At 46.5% G+C, this 19,506-nt stretch overlaps 1 protein-coding gene across 1 annotated transcript; it reads left to right on the forward strand.

Annotated features, from left to right (window-relative positions):
* Positions 1-296: 296 nt before the first annotated feature.
* Positions 297-16,946, forward strand: LOC140347559 (GTP-binding protein REM 1-like). The gene is made up of 4 exons (XM_072434060.1): positions 297-765; positions 1,812-1,894; positions 6,067-6,250; positions 16,204-16,946. The coding sequence occupies exons 1-4, from the start codon at positions 375-377 to the stop codon at positions 16,485-16,487; spliced, it is 942 nt and encodes a 313-aa protein (XP_072290161.1). The 5' UTR covers positions 297-374; the 3' UTR covers positions 16,488-16,946.
* The last annotated feature ends 2,560 nt before the right edge of the window (positions 16,947-19,506 follow it).

Here is a 19,506-nt window from a genome sequence, read left to right on the forward strand (position 1 = left end):
TGTACTTTTGGAATGTACTTTTGGAATGTACTTTTTTAATGTACTTTTTTAATGTACTTTTTTAATGTATTTTTGAAAGTACTTTTTTATTGTACTTTTGGAATGTACTTTTGGAATGTACTTTTTTAATGTACTTTTTTAATGTACTTTTTTAATGTATTTTTGAAAGTACTTTTTTATTGTACTTTTGGAATGTACTTTTTTTAATGTACTTTTGAAAGTACTTTTTTATTGTACTTTTGGAATGTACTTTTTTAATGTACTTTTCTAATGTCCTTTTGCAGCAGGAATAAAGTCCATCACAAAGAAATGGACACAAACATCACCTACGACCACAGGCATCAGGACTAAACCCAGGTCTTGCAGGTCCAGACATGACGCAGCAGGACTGGACTCGCCGGGGCAGTACTCCAGTCCGGACTATGGCCTTGTACCAGGACCAGGCCCAGACCTCGAAAGAACCAGACCCAGAGCGGGACTTGGACCAGGACTCGGCTCAAAGCGGACCGTCCAGACCCCAGAGACCTCACAGAGTCCTGGTCCAGTCTGCCTCGTACCAGCCCGGGGACTCGCTCAGGTACAAGTCCCGCTGGCTCCAGTTAGACCAGGACCTGGACCGGGACCTGGACCGGGACCTGGACCGGGACTTGGACCGGGACCTGGACTCGTACCGCGTGGTTCTCATTGGGGACCATGATGTGGGAAAGTCCAGTCTGGCCTCAGTCTTCGCCGGAACCGCGGACCGAGACCAGGATGAGAACCAAGGTCAGATGCCCTTCCTGTGTTCAATGAGGGTTTTCAGGGATGTGGGCGGGGCTAGGGGGTAGGCGAAAACACTCAGTTGCAGGACAAAGAGATCAATATTCAATAAATAATATTAAATATAAATAAATATATTGAATTCAGTTTCAGTGTCTGACCTCTGCATCGATCCTGCTGATTGACCCCGGGCTATGATTGACAGCTGTTATTGATCACTGACAGCTCAGTAATGGAGCCAGGGGGCGGGGCTCTGTGTTCATGTAAAACACAGTCTTGGTTTAGACCTGGTTTGGACCCAGTTTATGCTAATCATTAGTTTGACTACATTTTGATCATTTGCTCTATAAACCCAATGTTCTTTGTCAGTTGTAGCTCCGTCATCGCGTAGCCCGCCGCGTAGCTCGCTGTGTAGCCCGCCGCGTAGCCCAGCCCGCCGCGTAGCTCGCCGCGTAGCCCGCCGCGTAGCCTGCCGCGTAGCCCGCCGCGTAGCTCGCCGCGTAGCTCGCCACGTAGCTCGCCGCGTAGCTCGCCGCGTAGCCCGGCGCGTAGATGGGATCAACATCGCCGCGTAGCCCGCCGCGTAGCCCGCCGCGTAGCTCGCCGCGTAGCCCGCCGCGTAGCCTGCCGCGTAGCCCGCCGCGTAGCTCGCCGCGTAGCTCGCCACGTAGCTCGCCGCGTAGCTCGCCGCGTAGCCCGGCGCGTAGATGGGATCAACATCGCCGCGTAGCCCGCCGCGTAGCCCGCCGCGTAGCCCGCCGCGTAGCCCGCCGCGTAGCTCGCCGCGTAGCTCGCCGCATAGCTCGCCGCGTAGCTCGCCGCGTAGATGGGATCAACATCTGGAGCAGTCATTATAATTATAATATTTACATGGGCTTTTTCTGTGGCTCAAATACCTGACCTTTGACCTCAGGAATATCTTCATTAAGTTTACAGTTTGATGCATGAGTCGTGATTTCAAACACAGCAGACCTTTAGCTCCGCCTCCGTCTAAACACCAATCATGACGCATCATTCAGGAAGAGTTTGTGACACTCGTTTTTGTTTTACAGAACAGACGTTTGAGAAAACTCTGACTGTGGACGGAGAAGACACAACTCTGACAGTGATGGACACCTGGGACCCTCAGCACACTGTAGGTTCTCCTGAGGTTCTTCTGAGAGTTTAGAGGTTCTCCTGAGGTTCCCCTGAGGTTCTTCTGAGAGTTTAGAGGTTCTCCTGAGGTTCTCCTGAGGTTCTTCTGAGAGTTAAGAGGTTCTCCTGAGGTTCTTCTGAGAGTTTAGAGGTTCTCCTGAGGTTCTCCTGAGGTTCTTCTGAGAGTTAAGAGGTTCTCCTGAGGTTCTCCTGAGGTTCTCCTGAGGTTCTTCTGAGAGTTGAGAGGTTCTCCTGAGGTTCTCCTGAGGTTCTCCTGAGGTTCTTCTGAGAGTTGAGAGGTTCTCCTGAGGTTCTTCTGAGAGCTAAGAGGTTCTCCTCAGGTTCTCCTGAGGTTCTTCTGAGAGCTAAGAGGTTCTGCTTAGGTTCTTCCCCACACTGCAAGTCCCCCACACTGCAGGTCCCCACACTGCAGGTCCCCCAAACTACATGTCCCCCACACTGCAGGCCCCCCACACTGCAGGTCCCCACACTGCAGGTCCCCCAAACTACATGTCCCCCACACTGCAGGCCCCCCACACTGCAGGTCCCCACACTGCAGGTCACCCACACTGCAGGTCCCCCACACTGCAGGTCCCCCAAACTACATGTCCCCCACACTGCAGGTCCCCCACACTGCAGGTCCCCACACTGCAGGTCGTACTCCACACTGCAGGTCCCTCACACTGCAGGTCCCCCACACTGCAGGTCCCTCACACTGCAGGTCCCCCACACTGCAGGTCCCCCACACTGCAGGTCCCCCACACTGCAGGTCGTAATCCACACTGCAGGTCCCTCACACTGCAGGTCCCCCACACTTCAGGTCCCTCACACTGCAGGTCCCCCACACAGCAGGCCCCCACACTGCAGGTCCCCCACACTGCAGGTCGTACTCCACACTGCAGGTCCCCACACTGCAGGTCCCCCATACTGCAGGTTCCCCACACTGCAGGTCCCCCACTCTGCAGGTCGTCCTCCACACCAGCCGTCTCCAGCTTGTCCCTCAGGAGCTGATGGTGTTGAAGGCGCTGGAGAGATGAAAGAACAGGATCCTCACAGAGCTGCCAGGCTTCTCCAGGTGAGAGAGAGAGCGGTGCAGCAGGAGATGACGGCGTCCTCCACTCCGATGTCAGGACGTATGCAAACTGCAGCGGGTCCATGGCTGAGCTCACGGTGGAGCGGAGGTGGTCCAGGACCAGCTCCAGTGTCTTCATCAGGACGTGAGAGACACCGGCCTGAAGCTGTTGAGGTCTTTGGGGCGCGGTGTCTTGGGCACAGGTACCAGACAGGAGGTCTTCAGACCTGTGGTACCAGACAGGAGGTCTTCAGACCTGTGGTACCAGACAGGAGGTCTTCAGACCTGTGGCACCAGACAGGAGGTCTTCAGACCTGTGGTACCAGACAGGAGGTCTTCCAGACCTGTGGTACCAGACAGGAGGTCTTCAGACCTGTGGTACCAGACAGGAGGTCTTCAGACCTGTGGTACCAGACAGGAGGTCTTCAGACCTGTGGTACCAGACAGGAGGTCTTCAGACCTGTGGTACCACCCTCAGCTTCAGGCTCATGTTGAAGACATGCTCCATAACTCCACACAGTTCATCTGCAGGACTTAAGGAGCCTGGAGCTGATGCCTCAGGTCCTGCTCCTTCCTCACTTTAATCCTCTTCAGCTCACTCCTCACCTGTGCTGCTGTGACAGTCAGTGGTCGGGTGTGGTCTCAGGAGTACTCTGTGTGTTTCAGGAGTATACTCTGTGTGTTTCAGCAGTACTCTGTGTGTTTCAGGAGTACTCTGTGTGTTTCAGGAGTACTCTGTGTGTTTCAGGAGTACTCTGTGTGTTTCAGGAGTACTCTGTGTGTTTCAGGAGTATACTCTGTGTGTCTCAGGAGTATACTCTGTGTGTTTCAGCAGTACTCTGTGTGTTTCAGGAGTACTCTGTGTGTTTCAGGAGTACTCTGTGTGTTTCAGGAGTACTCTGTGTGTTTCAGGAGTATACTCTGTGTGTCTCAGGAGTATACTCTGTGTGTTTCAGGAGTACTCTGTGTGTTTCAGCAGTACTCTGTGTGTTTCAGGAGTACTCTGTGTGTTTCAGGAGTATACTCTGTATGTTTCAGGAGTACTCTGTGTGTTTCAGGAGTATACTCTGTGTGTTTCAGGAGTACTCTGTGTGTTTCAGGAGTACTCTGTGTGTCTCAGGAGTATACTCTGTGTGTTTCAGCAGTACTCTGTGTGTTTCAGGAGTACTCTGTGTGTCTCAGGAGTACTCTGTGTGTTTCAGCAGTACTCTGTGTGTTTCAGGAGTACTCTGTGTTTCAGGAGTATACTCTGTGTGTTTCAGGAGTATACTCTGTGTGTCTCAGGAGTACTCTGTGTGTTTCAGGAGTACTCTGTGTGTTTCAGGAGTACTCTGTGTGTTTCAGGAGTACTCTGTGTTTCAGGAGTATACTCTGTGTGTTTCAGGAGTATACTCTGTGTGTCTCAGGAGTACTCTGTGTGTTTCAGCAGTACTCTGTGTGTTTCAGGAGTACTCTGTGTGTTTCAGGAGTATACTCTGTGTGTTTCAGGAGTACTCTGTGTGTTTCAGGAGTACTCTGTGTGTCTCAGGAGTATACTCTGTGTGTTTCAGCAGTACTCTGTGTGTTTCAGGAGTACTCTGTGTGTTTCAGGAGTACTCTGTGTGTCTCAGGAGTATACTCTGTGTGTTTCAGCAGTACTCTGTGTGTTTCAGGAGTACTCTGTGTGTTTCAGGAGTATACTCTGTGTGTTTCAGGAGTACTCTGTGTGTTTCAGGAGTATACTCTGTGTGTTTCAGGAGTACTCTGTGTGTTTCAGGAGTATACTCTGTGTGTTTCAGGCGTATACTCTGTGTGTTTCAGGAGTACTCTGTGTGTTTCAGGAGTATACTCTGTGTGTTTCAGGAGTATACTCTCTGTGTTTCAGCAGTACTCTGTGTGTTTCAGGAGTATACTCTGTGTGTTTCAGGAGTATACTCTGTGTGTTTCAGGAGTATACTCTGTGTGTTTCAGGAGTATACTCTGTGTGTTTCAGGCGTATACTCTGTGTGTTTCAGGAGTACTCTGTGTGTTTCAGGAGTACTCTGTGTGTTTCAGGAGTACTCTGTGTGTTTCAGAAGTACTCTGTGTGTTTCAGGAGTATACTCTGTGTGTTTCAGGAGTATACTCTCTGTGTTTCAGCAGTACTCTGTGTGTTTCAGGAGTATACTCTGTGTGTTTCAGGAGTATACTCTGTGTGTTTCAGGAGTATACTCTGTGTGTTTCAGGAGTATACTCTGTGTGTTTCAGGAGTATACTCTGTGTGTTTCAGAAGTACTCTGTGTGTTTCAGAAGTACTCTGTGTGTTTCAGGAGTACTCTGTGAGTTTCAGGAGTACTCTGTGTGTTTCAGCAGTACTCTGTGTGTTTCAGGAGTATACTCTGTGTGTTTCAGGAGTATGTTTCAGGAGTATACTCTGTGTGTTTCAGGAGTACTCTGTGTGTTTCAGGAGTATACTCAGTGTGTTTCAGGAGTATACTCTGTGTGTTTCAGGAGTACTCTGTGAGTTTCAGGAGTACTCTGTGTGTTTCAGGAGTACTCTGTGTGTTTCAGGAGTACTCTGTGTGTTTCAGCAGTACTCTGTGTTTCAGGAGTATACTCTGTGTGTTTCAGGAGTATACTCTGTGTGTTTCAGGAGTATACTCTGTGTGTTTCAGGAGTACTCTGTGTGTTTCAGAAGTACTCTGTGTGTTTCAGGAGTATACTCTGTGTGTTTCAGGAGTACTCTGTGTGTTTCAGAAGTACTCTGTGTGTTTCAGAAGTACTCTGTGTGTTTCAGGAGTACTCTGTGTGTTTCAGGAGTACTCTGTGTGTTTCAGGAGTATACTCTGTGTGTTTCAGGAGTACTCTGTGAGTTTCAGGAGTACTCTGTGTGTTTCAGGAGTACTCTGTGTGTTTCAGGAGTACTCTGTGTGTTTCAGCAGTACTCTGTGTTTCAGAAGTACTCTGTGTGTTTCAGGAGTATACTCTGTGTGTTTCAGGAGTATACTCTGTGTGTTTCAGGAGTACTCTGTGTGTTTCAGAAGTACTCTGTGTGTTTCAGGAGTATACTCTGTGTGTTTCAGAAGTACTCTGTGTGTTTCAGAAGTACTCTGTGTGTTTCAGGAGTACTCTGTGTGTTTCAGGAGTACTCGCTGAGCGTCGGTACTGCATACGTGATCGTGTACTCTGTGGCTGATCGCTCGAGCTTCGAGGCGGCGTCAGAGCTCAGAATCACTCTGAGACGAGCGCGACAGAACGAGAGAGTTCCAATAATCATCGTAGGAAACAAGAGCGACCTGGTGCGGGCGCGAGCCGTCAATACACAAGGTAACTGTACTGCTAATACTACTGCTAATACTACTGCTAATACTACTGCTAATACTACTGCTAATACCTCTAATACTACTGCTAATACTACTGCTAATACTACTGCTAATACCTCTAATACTACTGCTAATACTACTGCTAATACTACTGCTAATACTACTGCTAATACTACTGCTAATACCTCTAATACTACTGCTAATACTACTGCTAATACCTCTAATACTACTGCTAATACTACTGCTAATACTACTGCTAATACTACTGCTAATACTACTGCTAATACTACTGCTAATACTACTGCTAATACCTCTAATACTACTGCTAATACTACTGCTAATACCTCTAATACTACTGCTAATACCTCTAATACTACTGCTAATACTACTGCTAATACTACTGCTAATACTACTGCTAATACTACTGCTAATAACTCTAATACTACTGCTAATACTACTGCTAACACTGCCACTGCTAATACTGCCAATACTACTATTTTTACCACTGCTAATACTCTACACACTGCTGAGAGGTAAACACACAAGGTGATGATACTATTACTACAATACTTAAACTATAGATCTTTCCAGAGTTTGTAAACAAAACACTGCGTTCCAAGTGTTTTTAGCCTCTTTAACTTCTCTTTTCAAACATAATACACAGTAACATGTTGAAGCCCTGGGGCGACATCGGCCCGGGTCATTGGGGCGACATCGGCCCGGGTCATTGGGGCGACATCGGCCCGGGTCATTGGGGCGACATCGGCCCGGGTCATTGGGGCGACATCGGCCCGGGTCATTGGGGCGACATCGGCCCGGGTCATTGGGGCGACATCGGCCCGGGTCATTGGGGCGACATCGGCCCTGGATGAACGAGGGATTACATTGACTAGTGTGTCATATTTGAAAGAGTTTTGCATATTCTCGCTCTCTTCAAACAGGACCTGGCGCGTTTAACCCTCTGGGCCCCTCGGGACTCTTGAGAGTTCCTTTGAACTTTTTTTCTTTCAAACCTGAATATTTCTGGCTGTGTCAAGGTCAGTCACAAAAATGTTCCACAGTGTCATAAATGCCACCATGTTTCACATATTCAGTTCAACAAATCAAAACAGTATGGACATCACCTTTGGGACCCTCGAGGGCCCCCATTTTTCTGCATGGTTTGACCAAAACAATATTATGGAATTTTAAAAATCTGAAACTGTTTTGATTGTGTTGGTCTGAAGATAAAGATATTTCCAAGTTCATAGTAGTATAGTTCAGGGGTAAATGCTGTATCAGAGCGTGGTGAACTTCACTCACATATTTGTGATTGACAGGACAGTCCCAGGTCAAGTGACAGTGGTTCACCTCCTGGTGGCGCTGTTTCTACAACAGTTGTATTTGTGAAGAATGAGACCTTTGACCTGGAGTTATGAAGAAAATATCTCCAAACATGTGACTTTGAGCTCCTCCCACTCTTCATCTGTCAAAACAACATGAGCTTCTCTTTCATTTGTGTTCAATATAATTTGTATTTGTCCAGATTAGAAATGTATTGATATCATTTTATTCCTCTTGAAAGTTCTGCTTTATAATCTTGATAAACGTCTCAATCAGAGGTTATAAAGGTCATGACCTTTGTAGAGCTTTATACCGCTCTGAGGTGTGTCTTTAGAGCTTTATACACTCTGAGGTGTGTCTTTAGAGCTTTATACACTCTGAGGTGTGTCTTTAGAGCTTTATACCACTCTGAGGTGTGTCTTTAGAGCCTTATACACTCTGAGGTGTGTCTTTAGAGCTTTATACACTCTGAGCTGTGTCTTTAGAGCTATATACACTCTGAGGTGTGTCTTTAGAGCTTTATACACTCTGAGGTGTGTCTTTAGAGCTTTATACCACTCTGAGGTGTGTCTTTAGAGCTTAGAGCTTTATAACACTCTGAGTTGTGTCTTTAGAGCTTTATACACTCGGAGATGTGTCTTTAGAGCTTAGAGCTTTACACACTCTGAGGTGTGTCTTTAGAGCTTTATACCGCTCTGAGTTGTGTCTTTAGAGATTAGAGCTTTACACACTCTGAGGTGTGTCTTTAGAGCTTAGAGCTTTATACACTCGGAGATGTGTCTTTAGAGCTTAGAGCTTTACACACTCTGAGGTGTGTCTTTAGAGCTTTATACACTCTGAGGTGTCTCTTTAGAGCTTTATAACACTCTGAGTTGTGTCTTTAGAGCTTTATACACTCGGAGATGTGTCTTTAGAGCTTAGAGCTTTACACACTCTGAGGTGTGTCTTTAGAGCTTTATACACTCTGAGGTGTGTCTTTAGAGCTTTATACACTCTGAGGTGTGTCTTTAGAGCTTTATACACTCTGAGGTGTGTCTTTAGAGCTTTATATCACTCAGAGGTGTCTCTTTAGAGCTTTATACACTCTGAGGTGTCTTTAGAGCTTTATACACTCTGAGGTGTCTTTAGAGCTTTATAAAGATTCAAATGTTGAATTTGGTCTGGTTTAGTTTAGATGACATATTTTTGCCTGTTCTGTATTTTAAATTTTGTTCTTTCAGCTTGTTGTTTTTGAAGTTTCAGAGATGGTCATTTAGAACATTTAGAACATTTAGAACATTTAGAACATTTAGAACATTTAGAACGTTTAGAACATTTAGAACATTTAGAACATTTAGAACATTTAGAACGTTTAGAACATTTAGAACATTTAGAACAAAGAAATTCTGGCAAACCGTCCGGCGCCTCAGGAGGGGGAAGCAGTGTCTCACCAACACCGTTTACGGTGCGGGTGGAGGCCTGCTGACCTCAACTGGGGATGTCGTCGGACGGTGGAAGGAATACTTTGAGGATCTCCTTAATCCCTCAGTCACGTCTTCCGAAGAGGAAGTAGAGACCGGGGACTCAGAGGCTGGCTCATCCATCACCCAAGCTGAAGTCACTGAGGTTGTTCGCAAACTCCTCGGTGGCAGGGCTCCGGGGGTGGATGTGATCCGCCCTGAGTACCTAAAGTATCTGGATGTTGTAGGACTGTCTTGGTTGACACGTCTCTGCAACATCGCGTGGCGTTCGGGGACCGTGCCTCTGGACTGGCAGACCGGGGTGGTGGTCCCTCTGTTCAAGAAGGGGGACCGGAGGGTGTGTTCCAACTACAGAGGGATCACACTCCTCAGCCTCCCGGGTAAGGTCTATTCCAAGGTACTGGAGAGGAGAATCCGACCGATAGTCGAACCTCGGATTCAGGAGGAGCAGAGTGGTTTTCGTCCCGGTCGTGGAACACTGGACCAGCTCTATACCCTCCATCGGGTGCTCGAGGGCTCATGGGAGTTTGCCCAACCAGTCCACATGTGCTTTGTGGATCTGGAGAAGGCTTTCGACCGTGTCCCTCGGGGTGTCCTTTGGGGGGTGCTCCGGGAGTACGGGGTCCGGGGCCCTTTGCTCAGGGCTGTCCGGTCCCTGTATGACCGGAGCAGGAGCTGTGTTCGCATTGCCGGCAGTAAGTCAGACCTGTTCCCAGTGCATGTTGGACTCCGCCAGGGCTGCCCTTTGTCACCGGTTCTGTTCATAATTTTTATGGACAGAATTTCTAGGCGCAGTCAGGGGTCGGAGGGTGTCCGGTTTGGGGACCACAGGATCTCATCTCTGCTGTTTGCAGACGATGTTGTCCTGATGGCTCCATCAAACCCGGACCTGCAACATGCACTGGGACGGTTTGCAGCCGAGTGTGAAGCGGCTGGGATGAGAATCAGCACCTCCAAATCCGAGGCCATGGTTCTCGACCGGAAAAAGGTGGCTTGCCCTCTCCAGGTGGGTGGGGTGTCCTTGCCCCAAGTGGAGGAGTTCAAGTATCTCGGGGTCTTGTTCACGAGTGAGGGAAGGATGGAGCGTGAGATCGACAGGCGGATCGGTGCAGCGGCTGCAGTGATGCAGTCGCTGCATCGGACCGTTGTGGTAAAGAGGGAGCTGAGCCGAAAGGCAAAGCTCTCTATTTACCGGTCGGTCTACGTTCTGACCTCACCTATGGTCATGAGCTTTGGGTAGTGACCGAAAGAACAAGATCGCGGATACAAGCGGTCGAAATGAGTTTCCTCCGCCGTGTGGCTGGGCGCTCCCTTAGAGATAAGGTGAGGAGCTCGGCCACACGGGGGGAGCTCGGAGTAGAGCCGCTGCTCCTCCACGTCGAGAGGAGCCAGCTGAGGTGGCTCGGGCATCTGTTTCGGATGCCTCCTGGGCGCCTCCCTCGGGAGGTGTTTCAGGCATGTCCCACCGGGAAGAGGCCCCGGGGAAGACCCAGGACACGCTGGAGAGACTATGTCTCTCGGCTGGCCTGGGAACGCCTCGGGATCCCCCCGGAGGAGTTAGAGGAAGTGTCTGGGGAGAAGGAAGTCTGGGAGTCCCTGCTCAGACTGCTGCCCCCGCGACCCGGCCCCGGATAAAGCGGCAGAAGATGGATGGATGGATGGAGAACATTTAGAACATTTAGAACGTTTAGAACATTTAGAACGTTTAGAACGTTTAGAACATTTAGAACATTTAGAACATTTAGAACGTTTAGAACATTTAGAACATTTAGAACATTTAGAACATTTAGAACGTTTAGAACGTTTGGAACATTTAGAACATTTAGAACATTTAGAACATTTAGAACATTTAGAACGTTTAGAACATTTAGAACGTTTAGAACGTTTAGAACATTTAGAACATTTAGAACATTTAGAACGTTTAGAACATTTAGAGCGTTTAGAACATTTAGAACATTTAGAACGTTTAGAACATTTAGAACATTTAGAACGTTTAGAACGTTTGGAACATTTAGAACATTTAGAACATTTAGAACGTTTAGAACGTTTGGAACATTTAGAACATTTAGAACATTTAGAACGTTTAGAACATTTAGAACATTTAGAACGTTTAGAACGTTTGGAACATTTAGAACATTTAGAACGTTTAGATGTTTAGAACATTTAGAACATTTAGAACATTTAGAACGTTTAGCACATTTAGAACGTTTTGAACATTGAGAACGTTTAGAACGTTTAGAACATTTAGAACATTTAGAACATTTAGAACATTCAGAACGTTTAGAACATTTAGAACGTTCAGAACGTTTAGAGCGTTTAGAACATTTAGAACATTTAGAACATTCAGAACGTTTAGAACGTTTAGAACATTTAGAGCGTTTAGAACATTCAGAACGTTTAGAACGTTTAGAACATTTAGAACATTTAGAACATTTAGAACATTTAGAACATTCAGAACGTTTAGAACGTTTAGAACATTTAGAACATTTAGAACATTTAGAACGTTTAGAACATTTAGAACATTCAGAACATTTAGAACGTTTTGAACATTGAGAACGTTTAGAACGTTTAGAACATTTAGAACATTTAGAACATTTAGAACATTCAGAACGTTTAGAGCGTTTAGAACATTTAGAACATTCAGAACGTTTAGAACGTTTAGAACGGTTAGAACGTTTAGAACATTTAGAGCGTTTAGAACATTTAGAACGTTTAGAACATTTAGAACATTCAGAACGTTTAGAACGTTTAGAACATTTAGAACATTTAGAACATTTAGAACATTTAGAACGTTTAGAACATTTAGAACATTTAGAGCGTTTAGAACGTTTAGAACATTTAGAACATTTAGAACATTTAGAACGTTTAGAACATTTAGAACATTTAGAACGTTTAGAACGTTTAGAACGTTTAGAACGTTTAGAACGTTTAGAACATTTAGAACATTTAGAACATTTAGAACGTTTAGAACATTTAGAACATTTAGAACGTTTAGAACATTTAGAACATTTAGAACATTTAGAACGTTTAGAACATTTAGAACATTTAGAACGTTTAGAACGTTTAGAACGTTTAGAACGTTTAGAACGTTTAGAACGTTTAGAACGTTTAGAACATTTAGAACGTTTTGAACATTGAGAACGTTTAGAACATTTAGAACATTTAGAGCGTTTAGAACGTTTAGAACATTTAGAATGTTTAGAACATTTAGAATGTTTAGAACATTTAGAACGTTTAGAACATTTAGAACGTTTAGAACATTTAGAACATTTAGAACGTTTAGAACATTTAGAACATTTAGAGCGTTTAGAACATTTAGAACATTTAGAACATTTAGAACGTTTAGAACATTTAGAACATTTAGAACATTTAGAACATTTAGAACATTTAGAACATTTTGAACATTTAGAACGTTTAGAACATTTAGAACATTTAGAATGTTTAGAATGTTTAGAACATTTAGAACATTTAGAATGTTTAGAACATTTAGAACATTTAGAACATTTAGAACATTTAGAATGTTTAGAACATTTAGAATGTTTAGAACATTTAGAATGTTTAGAACATTTAGAATGTTTAGAACATTTAGAATGTTTAGAACATTTAGAACATTTAGAACATTAAGAACATTTAGAACATTTAGAACATTTAGAATGTTTAGAACATTTAGAACATTTAGAACATTTAGAACATTTAGAACATTTAGAATGTTTAGAATGTTTAGAACATTTAGAACATTTAGAATGTTTAGAATGTTTAGAATGTTTAGAACATTTAGAACATTAAGAACATTTAGAACATTTAGAACATTTAGAACGTTTAGAACATTTAGAACATTTAGAACATTTAGAACATTTAGAACATTTAGAATGTTTAGAACATTTAGAATGTTTAGAACATTTAGAACATTTAGAACATTAAGAACATTTAGAACATTTAGAATGTTTAGAATGTTTAGAACATTTAGAACATTCAGAACATTTAGAACATTTAGAATGTTTAGAATGTTTAGAACATTTAGAACATTTAGAACATTTAGAACATTTAGAATGTTTAGAACATTTGGTGAAGAGCATTTTCTGAACTGTTTCCAGTGAAGCCAGATTATTAGTTTCTCCTCTTTTTAATTTCTTGTTGCACTTTTTGGCCTGGTTTTACTTCAATAATTCACATTTTTCTTGCAGATCTTTGAGCTTTTTCTCCCTGTTTTCCCCCTGAGGCGGCGTCTATAATGTGTCCTCTCAACACGGCTTTGGAAGCGTCCCAAAGGAGGCGGAGTCTCATGTTCCTCCAGAGAAGTTTCAATTTAAGGACATTTTGTCCTTAAACAAAGGTCATGAAGCAGCTGCATTGAACCTCTGTGTTTTTACATCTTTCCTCCAAATCTACAAATGTAGAGCAGGATCTCTGAGGTCTCTGAGGTCTCTGAGGTCTCTGAGAGTCTCTGAGGTCTCTGAGAGTCTCTGAGGTCTCTGAGAGTCTCTGAGGTCTCTGAGAGTCTCTGAGGTCTCTGAGGTCTCTGAGGTCTCTGAGGTCTCTGAGAGTCTCTGAGCTCTGAGGTCTCTGAGGTCTCTGAGGTCTCTGAGAGTCTCTGAGAGTCTCTGAGAGTCTCTGAGGTCTCTGAGGTCTCTGAGAGTCTCTGAGAGTCTCTGAGAGTCTCTGAGAGTCTCTGAGGTCTCTGAGGTCTCTGAGGTCTCTGACGTCTCTGAGGTCTCTGAGAGTCTCTGAGGTCTCTGAGAGTCTCTGAGGTCTCTGAGGTCTCTGAGAGTCTCTGAGAGTCTCTGAGAGTCTCTGAGGTCTCTGAGAGTCTCTGAGAGTCTCTGAGGTCTCTGAGGTCTCTGAGGTCTTAGAGTCTCTGAGGTCTCTGAGGTCTCTGAGGTCTCTGAGGTCTCTGAGAGTCTCTGAGAGTCTCTGAGGTCTCTGAGGTCTGAGAGTCTCTGAGGTCTCTGAGGTCTCTGAGGTCTTAGAGTCTCTGAGGTCTCTGAGGTCTCTGAGGTCTTAGAGTCTCTGAGGTCTCTGAGGTCTCTGAGGTCTCTGAGGTCTCTGAGAGTCTCTGAGGTCTCTGAGGTCTGAGAGTCTCTGAGGTCTCTGAGGTCTGAGAGTCTCTGAGGTCTCTGAGGTCTCTGAGGTCTCTGAGGTCTCTGAGAGTCTCTGAGCTCTGAGAGTCTCTGAGGTCTGAGAGTCTCTGAGGTCTCTGAGAGTCTCTGAGGTCTCTGAGGTCTCTGAGCTCTGAGGTCTCTGAGGTCTCTGAGGTCTCTGAGAGTCTCTGAGGTCTCTGAGCTCTGAGGTCTCTGAGGTCTCTGAGGTCTCTGAGGTCTCTGAGGTCTCTGAGGTCTCTGAGGTCTCTGAGAGTCTCTGAGGTCTCTGAGGTCTGAGAGTCTCTGAGGTCTCTGAGGTCTCTGAGGTCTCTGAGGTCTCTGAGAGTCTCTGAGGTCTCTGAGGTCTGAGAGTCTCTGAGGTCTCTGAGGTCTCTGAGGTCTCTGAGGTCTCTGAGAGTCTCTGAGAGTCTCTGAGGTCTCTGAGGTCTGAGAGTCTCTGAGGTCTCTGAGGTCTCTGAGGTCTTAGAGTCTCTGAGGTCTCTGAGGTCTCTGAGGTCTTAGAGTCTCTGAGGTCTCTGAGGTCTCTGAGGTCTCTGAGAGTCTCTGAGGTCTCTGAGGTCTCTGAGGTCTCTGAGGTCTCTGAGAGTCTCTGAGCTCTGAGAGTCTCTGAGGTCTGAGAGTCTCTGAGGTCTCTGAGAGTCTCTGAGGTCTGAGAGTCTCTGAGGTCTCTGAGAGTCTCTGAGAGTCTCTGAGAGTCTCTGAGGTCTCTGAGGTCTCTGAGCTCTGAGGTCTCTGAGGTCTCTGAGGTCTCTGAGAGTCTCTGAGGTCTCTGAGCTCTGAGGTCTCTGAGGTCTCTGAGGTCTCTGAGGTCGTCTCTGAGGTCTCTGAGGTCTCTGAGGTCTCTGAGGTCTCTGAGGTCTCTGAGCTCTGAGGTCTCTGAGCTCTGAGGTCTCTGAGGTCTCTGAGGTCTCTGAGCTCTGAGAGTCTAAATCTGACTCAGAGATTTAGATCTGTTTTTATTGAGAACAAAACAATAGTTTATTCTGGAATAAAGAGGAAGTGTGTGAGTCGTATCTGATGATTCTGTCGTCGATGCAAAGAAGTCGTGAGAATCTCCATCTGAGAGGGACAAGGCTCTCTGTGTCAGCTTTGCTAGCCATGTTAGCCATGTTAGCCATGTTAGCCATGTTAGCCATGTTATTCTTGTTAGCCATGTTAGCCTTGTTAGCCAGGTTAGCCTTGTTATTCTTGTTAGCCTTGTTATTCTTGTTAGCCTTGTTAGCCTTGTTAGCCATGTTAGCCATGTTATTCTTGTTAGCCATGTTAGCCTTGTTAGCTATGTTAGCCTTGTTAGCCGTGTTAGCCTTGTTAGCCTTGTTATTCTTGTTAGCCGTGTTAGCCTTGTTATTCTTGTTAGCCGTGTTAGCCTTGTTAGCCTTGTTATTCTTGTTAGCCATGTTAGCCATGTTAGCCATGTTATTCTTGTTAGCCGTGTTAGCCGTGTTAGCCTTGTTATTCTTGTTAGCCATGTTAGCCATGTTATTCTTGTTAGCCGTGTTAGCTTTGTTAGCCTTGTTAGCCTTGTTATTCTTGTTAGCCTTGTTAGCCTTGTTAGCCATGTTAGCTTTGTTAGCTTGTGCTGCGGGCTGTTTCCAATGGGACTGTCAGCCTTGTTTGCTTTGGTCTCGTAGTTTCCAGACTTGTGTCTTCCTTGTTTACTCGTCTCTTGTTCTTCTTCTTTGGGATTAAGTGGGTCAGTGCTAAGTTTTGCGGCGGCGTGAGGCGCATCGACTCTAAGCGCCGCCATAATCGGAAGTTCTCCGATATTTCTTATATTGGTCGTAGGCACTGGCCCTGGGCACGACGGGAGTGACTGTGGCTCCCTCATCACTGAACAGTCTTCACTTATGTAAAGACTCATGGGAATCCATGACATCAATACTTTTAAGGCCGTATGGTCTAAAAAAGTAAAACAAAGAAATCATATTAATAAGGTTTGCACATTTAGGATCAGAGTAGAAGTACATGAAGAGATCTGTATTTTATGGTTGTTGAAATGTGGAGGTCCCGAGGGTGATGAATGAGACCTAATTCTGAGGGTTAAAGTATTTCCTACATGTCCTGTCTTTTCCCAGAAGGCCTTGCGTGCGCGGTGGTGTTCGACTGCAAGTTCATGGAGACGTCGGCGTCTCTTCATCACAACGTGTCGGAGCTGTTCGAGGGCGTGGTCCGACAGATCCGGCTTCACCGCGACACAAGCGCTAATGTGCTAACGCTAACACCACGCTACACTCACAGACGGAAAGAAAGTCTGACGCAAAAGGCTCGACGACTTCTGGACCGAGTCATGTCCCGAGGAAACCAACGAGTGAGTCTGAGGGCCCGGTCCAAGTCCTGCCACAACCTCGCCGTGCTCTGAGGCCCAGTCAAGGTCTGAGGCCCGGTCCAAGTCTGAGGCCCGGTCCAGGTCCTGCCATGACCTCGTCGTGCTCTTTTGAGTTTGGACCAGGTGCTGGTTTAGTCTTGGTCTAAACCTTCTACAAACGCAGGATTGAGCTGTCGATGGATCATGGATCTAATAAAACACGTCACATGGTACATGAAGCTCCGCCTCCTGTGGGGAAATGCTCTTGATTCAAAACATTTTCTGGTGAATTGTGTGTGTTTTAAGCACAAATCATTTAAATAATGAATTCCCTCAGAGGCCGACAGGATCTAACGGTTCCAGTCGTTCTCAGAGCATTTCACAAGTTGATACGAATTAGACGATCCAACATGGCTGCTCCAGTTATGGCTCATGTTCTCTTGTCTCTCTACTGCCCCCTGCTGGCTCCTGTTATGGCTCATGTTCTCTTGTCTCTCTACTGCCCCCTGCTGGCTCCAGTTATGGCTCATGTTCTCTTGTCTCTCTACTGCCCCCTGCTGGCTCCTGTTATGGCTCATGTTCTCTTGTCTCTCTACTGCCCCCTGCTGGCTCCTGTTATGGCTCATGTTCTCTTGTCTCTCTACTGCCCCCTGCTGGCTCCTGTTATGGCTCATGTTCTCTTGTCTCTCTACTGCCCCCTGCTGGCTCCTGTTATGGCTCATGTTCTCTTGTCTCTCTACTGCCCCCTGCTGGCTCCAGTTATGGCTCATGTTCTCTTGTCTCTCTACTGCCCCCTGCTGGCTCCTGTTATGGCTCATGTTCTCTTGTCTCTCTACTGCCCCCTGCTGGCTCCTGTTATGGCTCATGTTCTCTTGTCTCTCTACTGCCCCCTGCTGGCTCCTGTTATGGCTCATGTTCTCTTGTCTCTCTACTGCCCCCTGCTGGCTCCTGTTATGGCTCATGTTCTCTTGTCTCTCTACTGCCCCCTGCTGGCTCCTGTTATGGCTCATGTTCTCTTGTCTCTCTACTGCCCCCTGCTGGCTCCTGTTATGGCTCATGTTCTCTTGTCTCTCTACTGCCCCCTGCTGGCTCCTGTTATGGCTCATGTTCTCTTGTCTCTCTACTGCCCCCTGCTGGCTCCTGTTATGGCTCGTGTTCTCTTGTCTCTCTACTGCCCCCTGCTGGCTCCAGTTATGGCTCGTGTTCTCTTGTCTCTCTACTGCCCCCTGCTGGCTCCTGTTATGGCTCATGTTCTCTTGTCTCTCTACTGCCCCCTGCTGGCTCCTGTTATGGCTCATGTTCTCTTGTCTCTCTACTGCCCCCTGCTGGCTCCTGTTATGGCTCATGTTCTCTTGTCTCTCTACTGCCCCCTGCTGGCTCCTGTTATGGCTCATGTTCTCTTGTCTCTCTACTGCCCCCTGCTGGCTCCTGTTATGGCTCATGTTCTCTTGTCTCTCTACTGCCCCCTGCTGGCTCCTGTTATGGCTCATGTTCTCTTGTCTCTCTACTGCCCCCTGCTGGCTCCTGTTATGGCTCATGTTCTCTTGTCTCTCTACTGCCCCCTGCTGGCTCCTGTTATGGCTCATGTTCTCTTGTCTCTCTACTGCCCCCTGCTGGCTCCTGTTATGGCTCATGTTCTCTTGTCTCTCTACTGCCCCCTGCTGGCTCCTGCGCTGCCGTTGAGCCTCAGCATTTATAAACGTTGTGCTAATGTCCGAGTTCTGACCTCCGAGGACGACTTGAACGCAGAGTATCTTCTTTCTTTTGTGTTCTGCGAATCATAGACTACATTACCCAGAAGCCCGTGTTTGTGATTATTTATGTGTAAATAAACTTTTTAAAAACTGTTTTCATTGTTTTTATTTATTGCATTTCGTGACCTCAGACTGTCACGTGACCTCAGACTGTCACGTGACCTCAGACTGTCACGTGACGTCAGACTGTCACGTGACCTCATAATGTCACGTGACAGTGTCACGTGACCTCAGACTGTCACGTGACCTCATAATGTCACGTGACAGTGTCACGTGACCTCAGACTGTCACGTGACCTCAGACTGTCACGTGACCTCAGACTGTCACTGAAGTCAAGTCCAAGACCTGAAACACAAAACAACACGGATGAGATTTAGTCCCGCTTTAGACCCGCTTTAGACCCGCTTTAGTCCCGCTTTAGACCCGCTTTAGACCCGCTTTAGTCCCGCTTTAGACCCGCTTTAGTCCCGCTTTAGTCCCGCTTTAGTCCTGCTTTAGTCCCGCTTTAGTCCCGCTTTAGTCCTGCTTTAGACCCGCTTTAGTCCCGCTTTAGTCCCGCTTTAGTCCCGCTTTAGTCCCGCTTTAGTCCCGCTTTAGTCCTGCTTTAGACCCGCTTTAGTCCCGCTTTAGTCCCGCTTTAGTCCCGCTTTAGTCCTGCTTTAGACCCGCTTTAGTCCCGCTTTAGTCCCGCTTTAGACCTGCTTTAGACCCGCTTTAGACCCGCTTTAGTCCCGCTTTAGTCCCGCTTTAGTTCTGCTTTAGTCCCGCTTTAGTCCCGCTTTAGTCCCGCTTTAGTCCCGCTTTAGTCCCGCTTTAGACCCGCTTTAGTCCCGCTTTAGACCCGCTTTAGTCCTGCTTTAGTCCCGCTTTAGTCCCGCTTTAGTCCTGCTTTAGTCCCGCTTTAGACCCGCTTTAGACCCGCTTTAGTCCTGCTTTAGACCCGCTTTGGACCCGCTTTGGACCTGCTTTAGTCCCGCTTTAGTCCTGCTTTAGTCCCGCTTTAGACCCGCTTTAGTTTTGCTTTAGACCCGCTTTAGTCCTGCTTTAGTCCTGCTTTAGTCCCGCTTTAGACCCGCTTTAGACCCGCTTTAGTCCTGCTTTAGACCCGCTTTAGTCCCGCTTTAGTCCCGCTTTAGACCCGCTTTAGACCTGCTTTAGTCCCGCTTTAGTCCTGCTTTAGACCCGCTTTAGTCCTGCTTTAGACCCGCTTTAGTCCTGCTTTAGTCCCGCTTTAGTCCTGCTTTAGTCCCGCTTTAGTCCCGCTTTAGTCCCGCTTTAGACCTGCTTTAGTCCCGCTTTAGTCCTGCTTTAGTCCCGCT

The sequence above is a fragment of the Eucyclogobius newberryi genome, unplaced genomic scaffold, assembly GCF_026437365.1.
Source record: "Eucyclogobius newberryi isolate DKJ021-1_F unplaced genomic scaffold, fEucNew1.0.hap1 SCAF_11, whole genome shotgun sequence".
Lineage (NCBI taxonomy): Eukaryota > Metazoa > Chordata > Actinopteri > Gobiiformes > Gobiidae > Eucyclogobius > Eucyclogobius newberryi.